This window comes from Orycteropus afer, unplaced genomic scaffold, assembly GCF_000298275.1.
Source record: "Orycteropus afer afer isolate SDZICR_OR568_19922 unplaced genomic scaffold, OryAfe1.0 scaffold00020, whole genome shotgun sequence".
Taxonomy (NCBI): domain Eukaryota; kingdom Metazoa; phylum Chordata; class Mammalia; order Tubulidentata; family Orycteropodidae; genus Orycteropus; species Orycteropus afer.
In genome coordinates, this window is record NW_006921607.1 from 15630411 (window position 1) to 15645548 (window position 15138).

Consider the following 15138-nt stretch of genomic DNA (forward strand, 5'->3'; position numbering starts at 1 on the left):
CTTCTCTGGGACCTCCCCTGGCCTCCCCTCTGGATGGACACATGAAAGCCCCCACAGGAACCAGCTGTTTTCCACCATCACCAGTGACCTCCCAGGCTGCCCAGGAAGGAGCTCAAGTCATGAAGACAATATTAGCAGTCACATAAGGAGAAGTTGGCCAATGGAATTCAAAGGCGGTCCCAAGACGGGGTTGGGCCAGAGGAAGTAGGATTTATATTAAAGAAACAAAGGTGTTTCTGTGCTCAGGAGATCCCTGATAAACCTGCCAGGCCTGACCCAAGTCCATTCATTCAGCAAGCTCTGGGTTCTAGGCCCAGGCCTGGCACCAGTCTGAGCCTCCCTGGGAATCCCTGACCTCTTTTCTCATCTCTTCAAATGTGTTGGGGGCAGGGTTTTTCTGAACTTCCATTCTCTAATTTTAATTGGGTTAGACTTTAAGTTGATTTTAATAACAAGTATTTACTTTACGAATATATATGGAATGTCCCCCATATGCTTATTATAAAAAGAATAGCTCACATTTAATGAGCATTTATTGTACGCTGGGCACTTTGCTATGTACTTTACACACAACTTTCATGAGGTCGGGTTTTGGCTACCTCTGTTTTACAGATGGGAAAACCGAGCCACTGAGCAATCCGGTAACTTGCTCAGAGTCACAGTGGTGGAGACAGGATTTGAACGCAGATCCTGTGATTCCAGGGCCAGGCCCTGATTTACTGTGCCAATTCTTCTCCAGGTTGGGGGTTGGAAAAAGATAAGGTAGGAAGCATAAGGTTCTGACCTTTGAAGAAGGCCCAGTCTATCCCTGAACCTCCAACTGGTTACCCTGAGACAGCAGGGTTGATGGGCTGAAGAAGAGGACATGCCCTCCTGGGTACCATAGAGTATCATCTTGGTCCCTACTTTCTCTCTCACTCCATATCCCACCTACCACCGTGTCAAGACTTTTAAATGTCCAAGGGAGAGAGAATAGGGCCTGAATTATTAACTGATCTCTCTGCTTTTGGTCTCCCCAACTTCATTCTTTCTGGCTTATTAGCCAAGTGATGCATCCAAAGCAAGAATGGGAACATGTCCTTCCTCTGCTTAAACCCTTGAAGGCTCCCTGTTGTTACTCCGCACTCCCTGACCTCAAGTCTGAGCCACTCCTCTGGAGCAGAGGGTCACCCTTTGGGACCTGAGCCTTGCTCAATTTGCTGAACAAAGTTTCTATTCTTACCAACAAAGATGCCATGATCATCCTTGAACTTACATCTTTGCACACAAGTGTGTTTACAAGATGAAAAGGGCAGCATGGGCCCAGGGATAAAGCTCAGAGGGCAGGAATAGATAGGAAAGAAGGACAAAGGGAAGTGTAACCACAGGGAGGAAGTGGAAAGAGCACTGTTGCATTGTGGGGATTGCAATCAATGTCAAGAAACAAAATGGGTATGAACTGTTGACTGGAAACCCAATTTGCTCTGTCAACTTTCACCCAAATCACAATAAAAAGTTAAAAAAGTTAAAAAAATAAACAGGGAAGAAGTAACTATAGGGAGGAAGTGAGAAGAGAGCTGTTACATTGTGGGGAATTGTAGTCAATGTCAGAAAACAAAATGTGTATGAACTGCCATATGGAAAATGAATTTGCTCTGTAAACTGTCACCCAAATCACAATACAAATTAATAATAATAATGATAAAATGAAACAGATATAACATTAAAAACCAAACTCACTGCCATCGAGTCAATTATACACCTCACAGGGTTGTTGTGAGGATCAAATAAGATAATATATGGGAAGGGCTAGGCCCTGGGACTGGCACACAGCAGTGGCACTCGGTGAACTGAAGCCACTATGATGAGAGGATGCCTCAGGAAGCCTGTTACTGGAGGATGGTGGAGTGGGTTTACCAGACTCTGTCTCTGTCTCTCTCTATCTCTCTCTGTCTCTGTCTCTCTCGCTCACACACAGGCCTGGGTTTCCAAGGCAGTATCTCCTTGGGTCTGTGTTTTCCTTGATCTGTCTCGCAATCCTTTGAAGATACCTAAATAGGGTCTCCTTGGGTTTCCAAGGCTATATCACTATGGAAATAGGTTGCCCAGTCTTCCTTCCGAGGAGTGGCAGGTAGGTTGAACCGCCCGCCTTCTGGTTAGCAGTCACATGTCTTAGGCACTGTGCCACCAGAGTTCCCAATATAACATTATTAGCAAAGAAAAAAAAAAAGTTGAGAGAAGCGGTAAAATTCAAAATATATATTTTGCCCTACCATTTTGCCCTTCAGTTTACAAGTGGCCCTACTAAAGGGTGGTACCGAGGATATGTATACAAGTGCCTGCTTTCCCAGCCTTCGCTCCCCTCTACACCCCCCAAAACGTGCACACTCACTCCCTCTCTCTCTCACACGCATATACACTCACACATACACTCTCAAACACACTTTCTCTCACACATACACACATGTTCACACCACACACCACTCACACTCTCACTTATATACTTTCACACACAGCTCACACATGCTCTCTCACATGCTGTCTCACACAGATTTGCACACTCCACACTTCTCTCTCACACACACCTTTCTCCACACGTTTTGTTCTGGCTGGTGACCTTCTGTCACCACAGTTTTCCAGGGAGCTTCAGGAGTGGCACGTGCTGGCATCAGGTAAACCCTTTTGATAACAAACCTCCTCCCTGGCTGAAACCGCTCGCTGGCTCTGCCCGTCCTCTGTCACGGCTGGTTCTGGGCGTCTCCATGAACTGCCTAGAGGGACTGGCTGGGCCACTGCCCCCACTGACTGTCAGGGGCCTGCTGGGCCATGGTTCAGTCTCTGTGCTGACCTAGAAAAGCGAGCTGAGCCATCAAGTCCCCCCTACTCCCAGCCACTCTGGGGGAGCCTGAAGAGTGGTCCTGGGGTGCTCACACCTGGCGGTAGTGGGCACAGCCAGGCTCTGGCTCGGGGCTCCCAGGGCGGATGTCTGCTATATTCCTGGGCGCACCTGGGGCAGAAAGCAGGCAGAACAGTTCTTAAGGGCTCCTGGCAGGTAAGCAGCGCTGAGTAGTGGCTGGTAGGGGTGGGGAGGGAGATCCACTCCCATGCTTTGGGAGGAGGTTTAGGCTCTGGGACCATGAGGCAAGAGATGTATATGTGAGTGAGCGTGCAGTGCGTGCGTGTGTGTGTGTGTGTGAGAGCGAGAGTGAGAGAGACAGAGAGAGATAGAGACAGAGTCTGCTAAACCCACTCCACCATCCTCCAGTGACAGGCTTCCTGAGGCATCCTTTCGTCATAGTGGCTCCAGTTCACTGAGTGCCGCTGCTGTGTGCCAGTCCCAGGGCCTAGCCCTTTCCAGGCATTATCTTATTTGAGCCTCACAACAACCTTGTGAGGTGGATAATATTTCCATTTTCAGATGAGGAACCTGAGGGTCAGAGAGGTTAAGTACCTTGCCCAAAGTCACACAGCCTGGAAGTGGCCCATCTTTCTGACCTTAACCAAGAGCCGTTTCTCAAGCTCCACAATAACACACCTCCAACACATGGAGACTCAGAACTCGAATGTACACGCCATCTCCCCCAAAGGAATGCAGGGAGTCTGGAGACAGTCACCTGGTCTGAGACCTGTGCAGTGGGGGGTGCTGTAGGGGCTGCAGGGGGTGCCAGCCATGGGGTCCATCTGGCTTTGGAATTTTCCACCAACCCCACCACTCATTCTGACATATCTTCCAGGCACACCCTTCTGTTCCCCCCACCAAACCTGAGACCACATTCTAGAATCCCAGTGCAAGCCCCTCACCCTCCCACCACAGTCCCTTTCAGCTGCAGGGTCATCTACACAATGGGGCCAATGCTGCCCTCACGAGGTTGTCATGAGAAACGTGGAACATGTGGAAGCCACTGAGTACACACTTGCTGTAAGTGTTCAATACATTGCTTCCAAAAGAAAAGAACCAAAAACCAAAGCAAACTCACTGCCGTCGAGTCAGAACTGACCCACAGCGACCCCTCCTTGGGTTTCCAAGGCAGTATCACTATGGAAGTAGATTGTTCAAACTTCCTTCCCAGGAGGGGCTGGTGAGTTTGAACCTCCAGCCTTCCGGTTAGCAGCCACATGCCTTAGGCACTACGCATACCTGGATATAAGGTACCCAGGACCCAGGCACGGCTTCAGTGCTTGACATGTATTCTCTCATGGAATCATCTCAACAAGCCCTCAAGACAGGCAAGACTTTCATCCAGATGATGAGGACAGGACTCAGAGAGGCTAAGCACTGGCCTGAAGTCACACAGCCTAGTGCAGAGCTGAGCATCAGGCCAGGCCTGTGAGGCCCCACTGCCCCGCACGGGGTAGGCCAGTGCCCAGCATGGGGAGGGAGCTCTCTGGCAGGGGCAGAACGCATGTTTTGTGCACAACCATAGGGTCTGGGTGTCTTTCTGGGTCTGAGGGGTCTTGATGGTGAGCAGGGTGCCTGGGTTACGGGCTGTCTGAGGAGGTGCTGGCAGGCTGGCAGAGTTCTGAGAAGCCAGGCCTGAGTCACTCCACTGTGACCCAACCAGCCCGGCCGATACTCCCGACAGGGCCTCCCTGAGGCTGAGGAATGCTGCCCAGAGTGTGGGCGCGCTTCTCCCATCTTCGTTCTAGTGCACATGGCTCTCCAGGAAGCTGAGAGGTGGCTACTTCATAAAGAGGCTTGAAAGTGGGGCTTACACAAGAGACTACTCTCTCTTGCTTTTTGCTTTCTTCAGAGGCGTTCCCTGCACCTAAATGAGGGGACAGTGAACTAGGTGTTCTGTTTCAGACTAGCTTATCCCTCAGGTACTAAGTTATTTGCTCATGCAAGCATTTATGTATTTTTCATTTATTCATTTACTTATCCACTCATTCAGTGAGTTAGCCATTCATTCACTTACTCACACTCACACATTCATGTGCACAGCCACTCACTCTTCTATCCATTCACCTCCCATCCATCCATCCATCCATCAATCCATCTGTGGTAGTTACATTTGTATGTCAACTTGGCTGGGCCTGGTTGAGTGGCTGGGCAGCTGGTGGTAGTTATTCCCCATGATGAGACTGGCAATCACCTCCATGGTGGGATCTACTACAAGCAGCTGAGTAGCTGCCTTTGGGATGTGGTCTGGTTCCCATATATAAGGAGAAGCCTTGGGAATGGTCTCTAGCTTATGGCACGCTTGGGCCCTGCATGTAGCCGTGTCGTTGTTGAGCAGCCTGCCATGCTTTGCCAACCTTGGGACTTAACAATGGACTTGAATTAATGGCCTGCCATGTGGTTTGGTAACATCAGGACTGTGCCGTTTTATTTGTTGACCTTGGGCTTGTTAGCCTCAGCAGCCAGTAGCTGCCTGAGTGAAGAGATGCCTCTAGCTTCAGTGGGCCAGGAGCAAGAGGCAGAGCTGAAGCCCAAGGTTGAGGAGTTTTCACACCACCCCTAGAGCCTGGCACTTTGAACTCAGACTTCTAGCCTCCTGAACTGTAAGAAAATAAACTCCTGTTTGTTAAGGCCATCCCATTTGTGGTATATTCTTGTCAGAGTGGCACTAGGTAACCAGAACACCACCCATCCACCCCCCATCCATCCATCCATCCACCCACCCATCCACCTATCCATTCATCCATCCACCTCTCCATCCATCCACTCATCCATCCATCCATCCATCTACCCATTCACCATCCATCCACCCATTCATCCTCTTGCCCAACTATCCTCCTATCCACACCTCCTCTCATCCACCCATTTTCCCATATAACCTTTTATCCATCCATCCTTTATTGAGCACCTACTGTGTTTCCCACACAAAGCTCCCGAGGCTCCCAGAGTGCTTTTCACCCACTTTTGCTCCTACTTCAAGTCACAGATAGGAAGGCAGGACCCCCAGCTCTTCAGTCTTCAGGTGCCAAGGTTCCAGTCTCCTCCTTTGGAGGAGGTTCAGGAAAAGTGGGCGGTCTAGGCACAGACACAGTGTGCATGGCAGAGCAGTTACAGCCACCTGAGACCTGGGGCCCTTCCCACTTTTGGATTTAGGGGTCATGCATAATCCCCAGCGTGAGGCCCCGGGGTGATGTTTCCAGTTTCTTGGGTCCCATCTCTTGCCTCTCCCAGGCTACAACAGAGCTCTAAATCATGGTGACTTAGGCCAGCTCCTTGAGGTGCACCCTGGGGCTTCTCTCTTTAGTGGAAAAGCAAATACATTGCCGGAGAGAGCCACTGACACTCAGAGCCATCAGTGACGGGCAAGGGGAGTCCAGGCAATCTGGAGAAAGACCATGGCATCTGAGGAGGGACTTCTGGCTCCTAATGGATCCAAAGAGGACATACAAAAGTGAAGTGGGGAGGGATATTCCTCACACGCCCCTATGTGTCCCACATCTACACCTTCACGTACACCGTTCTCTACACCTGTACCTCCTCTCCATTTCCTGTTTCTGCCTGACTGGCTCCAATTCAACTTCCAGTTTGCATCTTGGCTGCGATGCCACCGTCTTCAGGAAGCCTTCCCTGAGTCCTCACAGTGCTGCTCTTGTCTCCAGCCCCGTTGTTACTGCCCCTAGTAGGGCCTCAATAAATATTTGTTGAATGAATGAGTGAATCTCCATTTTACAAATGAGGAAATTAAAGTTCCCCATCTTCCTCCCCCACCCCAACCCTTTACCAGCCAACTCCTTCTCTTTCAGATTTCAGTCAAAATGTCAATTCCCAGGGGGGCTTTCCTGGACCCTGAGACTAGGCCACTGCTCTTTCCTGTTCCCTTAGCACCCCTTCACCCCTGCTCTTCACACCTCTCCCCCACTCCCCTCTCACCCCCGCTGCACTCTCCCTGCTGGTTTTCCTGTCTCCTGGCAATCCAAGAGCAGGTCCTCCTCCCCGTTTGCACAGAGGAGGAAACCAAGGCTCAGAGGAGACAAGTGACCTGCTCAAAGTCACAGAGGGGGTGGCCGTGCCAGGGCCAAGACCCCTGGCCCATGACTACTTTCTTTTTTCCATCCACATGACCAAGGCACTTTATTAATTCGGTTTTATTTGAAAATCAGGATGGCTGCAGGCAGTAATCATAGCAAAGCAAATACTGTTTTATGACTATTTTCAAGGCCATGTCCACCTCACCAATCTGGGGCAGGCAGGGCTCAGGGGTGTGTATGTGTGTGTGAGTCCTGTGTGTCTGCCTGTAGGTGGCCTGGGCTAAGCCAGCCCCACCAGAAGGAGGTTGGATATTAGTCCGGGCGCGGGGTTGTCTGGGAATTGGGCGTGCCCACGGGCTCTGCATCTCTCCTCCAGCTTGAATTGCCGAGTGAGTCAGCTCCAGAGCAAGAAGCTCGGCCGCCTGCCTGGAGCCACCAGGGAGCCAGCCCATGGCAGAGCCGCCCTTCTCCCTGCTGCCCAGATGGAGAGGCTGGCCATGGCACCCCTGGCCTTCCCATGCCCCCGGATACCACGGGCCCACATCGCCAGGCAGCCGGGGCACTGTGCCAGGCACTGGGCAGAGCTGGGCTGCAGGTACGGGCATTGCAGGGAGGGAGAGGGAAGGTTTGGGCCAGCCTGTGGGACAAGTCGAGGACCTACTACGTGCCAGGGGCATATGTTATCACCCTGAGTCCTGATAACACCTGGGAGGCAAGGATGTTCCTCCCACCACACAGGTGAGAAAACAGAAGCTCTGAGAAGTCAAGCTAATTTGCTCCAACTCACCCCGCTGGCAGGTGGTAGAGGGGGCTCTCAAACTCAGGCTCTGGCTGAGACCTCCCACCTACCTTGGTCTTGCTGCTGGTCTCCTGAAGGGGGTGGGGGCCACTGATTCTTGGATTCCTCGACATGCCATTTCCCAATTTCCCAATTCCCTTTGCTTGTAAAGAGCATTAGGGACCGGATTCTTGTTTGGAGTGCCTGGGTGGAACAAATGGTTTCATGCACTCAGGTGCTAACCAAAAAGTTAGGAGTTCAAGCACACCCAGGGGCTCCTCGGAAGAAAGATCTGGCAACCTGCTTATGAAAACTCAGCCTTTGGAAACCCAATGGGGCTCCGTTCCAGTCTGACACACATGGGGTCACATGAGTCAGAATCAGTAGCAACAAGGTTTGAGTTTTGTTTTGTCTTATTTAGACTCAAAGGTCAGGCCCTTAAGCTGTGACATTTCAGCCGCTGGGGCTGCATATGGTCAAGTCTTGGCTGGGACCTGGGCTGCCTCTGCTTCCTGTACAGTGTGCCTCTGACAGCCAGAGCCAGGATTTTGTAGAAGGCAATTTGTTCTACCGTGATTACAGCATATTTTAATATATTATAAAACTCCAAACAGCACGGAGAATATACAATTACTCCCTGGAATTAAGCACTAGTAAAGGAGCTCTGGTGGTGCAGTGGTTAAGTGCTTAGGAGCTAACCAAAAGGTTAATGGTTCAAACCCACCAACAGCTCTGCAGGACAAGGATGTGGAAGTTTGTTTCTGTAAATATTACAGCCTGGGAAACCCTATGGGGCAGTTCAAACTCAACTGGCAACAATGGGTTTGGGTTTTACTGGTTGAAGCTTTGGCTGTTAACCATTGTGCCACCAGTGCTCCTGGAGGAATGTGGCTAAGTGCTAGGATATGGGTAAGCCCAGAGCATTAGGGAAGGGCTGCAGGGAAGGCTTCCTGGAAGAGGTGATGCCTGAGCTGAATCCCAAAGCAGGCACTAATCAGGTCAAGGATGGGAAGGAGAGGGTGTTCCTAGCAGCAGCTGCAACTTGGGCAAAGCTCTAAGTCAAGAAGCAGCCTGATGCCTCTGGAGAAGCGTAAGTAGCTTAATGTGCCTGACACAGAGAGTGGGACACAGAGGAGGGTGGGTGGGAGTCTGATTTCATGCTCTGAGTCCTCATTTCAGGCTCTGACTCTTAAGCCCTTAAGTGCCCAGGTGGAAGAGGGAGGTCTTTATCTGCTATAAAGATCAATGCACCAAGGAAAAGGTTAATGAGATGAGTCCTCACCCCTTGGCCAACCTTGAATATTTTATGTTCCTTTTTTATAAGAGGGAGCTGTGGTGGCATAGTACCTAAGGCATTTGACTGCTAACCAGAAGGCGGTCAAACCCACCAACCACTCCTTGGAAGGAAGATTGGGCAATCTACTTCTGTAGAGATACTGCCTTGGTAAACCAAGGAGGGGTCACTATGAGTCGGGATCAACTCAACGGCAGTGAGTTGTTTTATTTGTGTGTGTGTGTGTTTTTTATAAGAAGTCTTTAAAGTCTAGTGGATATTTTTCATTTCCAGCCTGTCTCCATTAAGATGCTAAGTTGTCGTTGGAAATACTAGATCTGTATTTAGATATCTTACAATTTACAGGTGACAAAGTAGATTCACATACCCAAATTGTCCCAAACGTATTTACATGTTTTCCAGTAACTGAATCAAGTAATTGCCTTTTGAATTTAAAGTAATTAAAATTAAATAACATTTAAAAGCCACCTCCTCAGTCACACCAAGGACATTGCAAATGCTCCAGGGCTGTGGGTGGCTCATGGCTACCATATCTGCCGGCAAGAGTCTGCGCTTCACCCAGCAAATACAACAGCAATCTGATTAAAGTGACTCAGGAGGGGACAAGCCAGCGTCAAAGGCCTTGCTCAGAGGAAGGAACAGAGCAAGCCTCAAACCATTACAGAACTTCTCCAACTGCCCTGGTAGGCGCGTAAGGGGTGCACCGGTCGCTTCGGTCCCAAGATGGCTGGAAGGCTTGCAGTAGCAGCCCAGCGACCGCCAAGCTGACTCTGACCCACGGTGGCCCCGTGTGCATCAGGACAGAACTGTGCTCCACAGGGTTCCGTGGCTGATTTTTCTGAAATAGATCCCCGGGTCTTTCTTACATGGCATCTCTGGCAGATTCAAACCTCCAACCTTAGGTTAACAACAAGTATGCTAACCATTTGCCCCACCAGGCACTCCAGGCTTGCAGTCCAGAGCAGTGGAAGGAGCTCTGGTGGCATAGTGCCTGAGGCATTTAACTGCTAACATGAAGGTTGGTGGTTCAAGCCCACCAGCCACTCTGTGGAAGGAAGACTGGCAATATATTTCCATAAAGATTTATCACCTCGGAAACCCAAAGGAGCTCACTATGAGTTGGAATCAACTTGATGGCAGTAAGTTGTTTGTTTTTTTTTTAATGCAGTGGAATATTACTCAGACATAAACAGATAGGACGTTCTGATACGTGCTACCACATGGCTGAACCTTAAAAACATTATGCTCGTGAAATCAGTCAGATACAAAAGGCCAAATACTGTGTAATCCCAGTTAGAGGAAATGTGTGGAACAGGCAAATGCAGAGAGGCCAAAATTTGTTACTGTTTACCCACCAGGGAAGGAGCTCTGGTAGCAGAGGGGCTAAGCACTCAGCTGCTGACCACAAAGCTGGCAGTTCGAACCCACCAGCTGCTCCATGAGAGAAAGATGTAGCAGGCAGCTTCAGTAAAGATTAACCAGGAAACCACACCCCCTGCCACAGAGTCAATTCCAACTCCTAGCTACCCTACAGGACAGAGTAGAATTGGGCCATAGGGTTTCCAAGGCTGTAAATCTTTACAGAAGCAGATTGCCTCATCTTTCTCCCACAGAGTGACTGGTAGGTTAGAATTGCCGACCTTCTGCAGCTCAGTGCTCCGTCCCAGAAAGACTACAGCCTTGGAAATGCTGTGGGGCAGTTCTGCTCTGTCCTATAGGGCCACTCTGGGTCAGAATTGATTTGACAATGGATTTGGTTTGGACCTACAATAGGGGAGAGGGAGTAGAAAGTTATTGGTTAAGGGGTCCTGCATTTCTTGTTGGGGGTGGAATAATTATGGAAATAGATAGCGGTGATGGTTTATACAGCATGATGAATGTAATTAATGTCACTGAATTGTATACTTAAAACTGGTTAAAATGGGCAATGTTTTGAGATGTGTGTGTGTGTGTGTGTATACACACATATATATAAAACCAAAACCAAACTCATTGCCACAGAATCAACTCCGAATCATAGAGACCCCTCCTTGGGTTTCCCAGGCGGTATCACTAAGGAAGTAAATTGCCCAATCTTCCTTCTGAGGAGTGGCTGATGGGTTTGAACCGCCAGCCTGCTGGTTAGCAGTTAAATGCCTTAGGCACTATGCCACCAGAGCATATGTGTGTGTGTGTGTGTGTGTGTATAAAATTAACTCACTGCTGTTGAGTCCATTCCAACTTATGGTGACCCCATAGGACAGAGCAGAACTGGCTCATGAGAGTTTAAGGCTGTAAAACATTATGAAAGCAGATGGCCTCATCTTTCTCCCGCAGAGTGGCTGGTGGGTTTGAACTGCCAATCTTTGGGTTAGCAGTCAAATGCTTTAACCACTGCACCACCAGAGCTCCTTCTTATATATATCACCATAATAAAATGCTTTTTAAAATGCAGTGGTGGTGGCCAGCCTGCTACTTTAGAGTCTGGTAGAGCCTGATCTTCTGGTTGGGAACCTCCATCACCTCAGAGGTCATGGGCAATACCTTGATCTCCCTAGCCATCTGAAAAATGCAGCCTGCCCCTCCCAGAAGTGCCATGAGAAAATTTCGATACAGTTCCCACCCCCCCTCTTGAAAGCTTCCGGGCAATTCTCTGAAACCCTGGCAGCAGGATAATGCTTGTTGGCAATGCTGCCCCACGTGGCTGCACTGTGGAATCGACTGGACAGCTTGTAGCAATACCAGCACCCAGGTCCCACTCCCAGACGACCAGGTGTACTTGGTCTGAGCACCTGGACTTTGGAATTACCGCGTGATTCCAATACACTGCCAAGGCCAAGAGTCCCTGGTCCCCCCCACCAGAATCCAGCTCCTCAGTCCCAGCCTGGGTCTGCTGGGTCTCTGGTCCTTGCTTCCCTTGGCCAGCTGAAGGGACCACCCACGGCTACACTTTTACCACACACCTGGCCAAGCCTCAGATCTGATTCCAAAACCAAAACCAAACTCACTGCCATCGAGTCGGATCCGACTCATAGTGACTTGGCCCTCCTTGGGTTTCCAAGGCAGTTTCACTGAGGAAGTAGATTGCCCGACCTTCCTTCTGAGGAGTGGCTGGTGGGTTTGAACTGCCAGCTTTCTGGTTAGCAGTCAAATGCTTTAGGCACTACGCCACCAGAGTTCCCCAGATCTGATTCAGGAAACAAAATTATTTTATATTTATTATATTTTAGGATGTTTTGCTCTTGTTATTTATAACACAAAAGAGCCATGCTTATTAAGTCTACCACCCAGACATCATCTCTAGCAGAATTACAATGTGGAAGAGGTGTGAATGGGCACACTGACTGGAATGAGCCAGTCTTCCCTGTCTTAAAGGAAGAGTTGTCTTAGAGGGATTTTAGGAGTTCAGTGAGGATGATACTTAGAAATGTAAATGCAGGATTTGCCTTTTATAACATCTCAATCCTGTACAACTTCCCCCCATCCCTGAGGTCCCCATCTTTGAAGTGATTGCTTCAGAGATAGCAGTGTTGCTGTGTACTGATGTCCAGATTGTGCACTGCACAATGATGTTTCATCCAAAGGGGCAGCATGCACATCGTGGTCATATGCTAAGAGATAAGAGAGGACATGGGTAGGCCTGGAGAATCCAGACCTCCTGGCAAGTCCTGAAGCAGCAAAGGAGAGACCCTCCCTCACAAGCCCACAGTGCCATACATGGCCACGTACATGCTCATGGGTGAGTAATGAGTCACGTGTTCCCTGGCACCCAGAGGTCTGATTCTTGCCCTTCACTTGACTTAGAACCTGACATATCATTTCATTTGGGGGTGGGGGATGGGCTGAGGCATGGGGTGTGCACACTGTCAGCAGCAGGTGTACTAGCACCTGGGAATGGATGAGTGGGAGAGACAGGAACCACCCACTCCTCTGGCAGAGCTTTTCAGGTTGTCCAATACCATACTGTCTCAGTCAGTTACTTCTAGGTAACAAATGGTCCCCAAACTCAATATCATGCAAGTCTGTCATCATGTTCAAGGACTATGTCGGGGTTGCTTTGTCAGTATGGCCACACCACCTGTGCTTATGACCACAACCTTGTCCTTAATTCTGTGTTGCCTCTGACATTCATGATGAGTATAAGGGTGACACTACTGCTACGACTATTACTACTTTAGGAAAAAAAAAACCTACTTATTATTATTACTATTATTGTTGTAGCTCCTGGGTGAGTGAGGATGGCTTGTCTGGGGCCTCAGCTGGGAAGACTGAACAGCTGGGATGACGTCACTATACTCCTCACCTGAAAGTAGCCACTTTGTAGAGAAAACTAAGGCTAGGAGAGGTGAAACACCTCTCCTTGCCCCAGATGCCAGGGAGTCAGGATTGAACTCAACCTCTATTTGACTCTAGAACACCACACCCACAGCCAATGCCCTCGTCTGCCACCTGTCAGTATTTCTCAAGTGAAGGCAGGTGCTTGGAGAGGACTAAAGGGCAGCCCTCAGACCCTTTCTCCAATTTTAGCAGAAGCCATTGGCCAGTTGCTGAAGCCGGGCCAGGCCCCTCAAGGGCAGGCTGAGCAGCCTGATGGCAGGACTGGCTGAGCTGCCAGCCGGGAGGGAGCCCAGCTGTGCCTCCACCTGCTCTTCCTGATGTGCCACATTCCCCATCCCTTTGTCATGCCGGCTGTTGAGGCAGGAATCCATCTCGGCAGGTTGCCATCCAGCTGCTGTGCCCACATTTCATCTGATTCTCGATGCTGCCACAGTACCAGGAACAGGACCTCATAGTAGATCATCTTGCAAAGCCCCATCCTGACTCCATCTTACCATTTCACAGTTATAGACACTAAGGCCGAGAGAGGAAACACGTGTATCTGTGGTGACACAGAGTCATGGAGCTTGGAACAGGAGCTGAGGTCTTCCAGAGTGCTGCTGCCTCCCACAGGCCACCTGGAAGGAAAGTGAGCACATGTGTGTGGAGGGAACCATCTGGGGCTGTCCTGCGCGAGTCACTGGCCCTCCCTAAGTCTCAGATGGGAAGTGCCAGAAACAACATGTATTTATTGAGGGCTTCCTTCCTGTTCCCAGAACCTTAGCTATGTTCAGTGAATGTCCCAGAATACATTAACCCCATGTGCATTCACATGAGAGAGTAGAACTGTGCCCCCACAGGGGTTTGAATGGCTGACTTTTCTGAAGTAGATCTCTAAACTTTTTTCCAAGGCATCTCTGAGTGGATTCAAATCTCCAATGTTTTGGCTGGCAGATGAACACACTAACTGTTTGCACTGCCAGGTAGGGGCTCAATAAATATTTACTGAATAAATGAGTCAGCCCTTAGACTAAATAGTTGTAGGTGACAGTCTCTGCCAGCTCCATCATGTGATGAGGAGGCTTGTTCACCAAGGCTCAGGGACTTCTCAGCTGCATCACTATAAACAACAGATCTGGGATTCAAATTCAGTCCGACACTAGAGCGGAAGCTCTTACCTTCCAGACTTATGGCTCTGGTTATCTACAGACTAGTGACATAAAACAGCTGCTGTTCCATTATGCTTACATGTTCTGTGGGTCAGGAGTTCAGGCAGGACCAGTGGGATGGCTTATGTCTGCTCCATGATGTCTGGGGCTCAGCTGGGAACAGTGAATGGCTGGGGTGACCTCAAGCTGGGGGATGGGATCCATACACATGTCTGAAATGACTTGAAGGCTTGGTTCAGCTGGGACTGTTAACTGGAGCACCTACACAGGACTGCTCACATGTCCTGGGTATGTCAGTGTGCCAGCTGGGTTCCAGAGACTCTGCATGGCCCTTTATGATCTGACTCAGAAGTCACATAGCTTCACTTCTGCCACATTCTATTAACTGAAGCCATCACAAGCCTGCTCAGATTCAAGGGAAGGAAACATAGACTCACTTCTCTATAGGAAGAGCGTCACATAATTTGAAATTTGCAAGACGTATTATGTGCCAAACTCTCTAGGCACTGGGAAGACAGCAATGAATAGGAACCAAAAACCAAACTCACTGCCATTGAGTAGATTCTGACTCATAGCAACCCCCTTTGGGTTTCCAAGGTGGTAAATTTTTATGGAAGTAGATTGCCCAGTCTTCCTTCCAGTGGCTGGTGGGTTTGAACTGCCAACCTTCTGGTTAGCAGTCAAATGCCTTAGGC

The 15138-nt window shown here is 49.5% G+C and overlaps 1 protein-coding gene across 1 annotated transcript in view; it reads left to right on the plus strand.

The window, feature by feature from the left end:
- Positions 1-15138, plus strand: part of ARHGAP40 (Rho GTPase activating protein 40) — a 68593-nt gene that overhangs the window by 7347 nt on the left and 46108 nt on the right. Inside the window, exons 2-4 of the mRNA XM_007934662.2 lie at positions 613-641; positions 740-762; positions 7283-7501. Of these exons, the coding sequence (XP_007932853.2) occupies positions 613-641; positions 740-762; positions 7283-7501 (271 nt within the window). The remainder of the gene's footprint in view (positions 1-612; positions 642-739; positions 763-7282; positions 7502-15138) is intronic.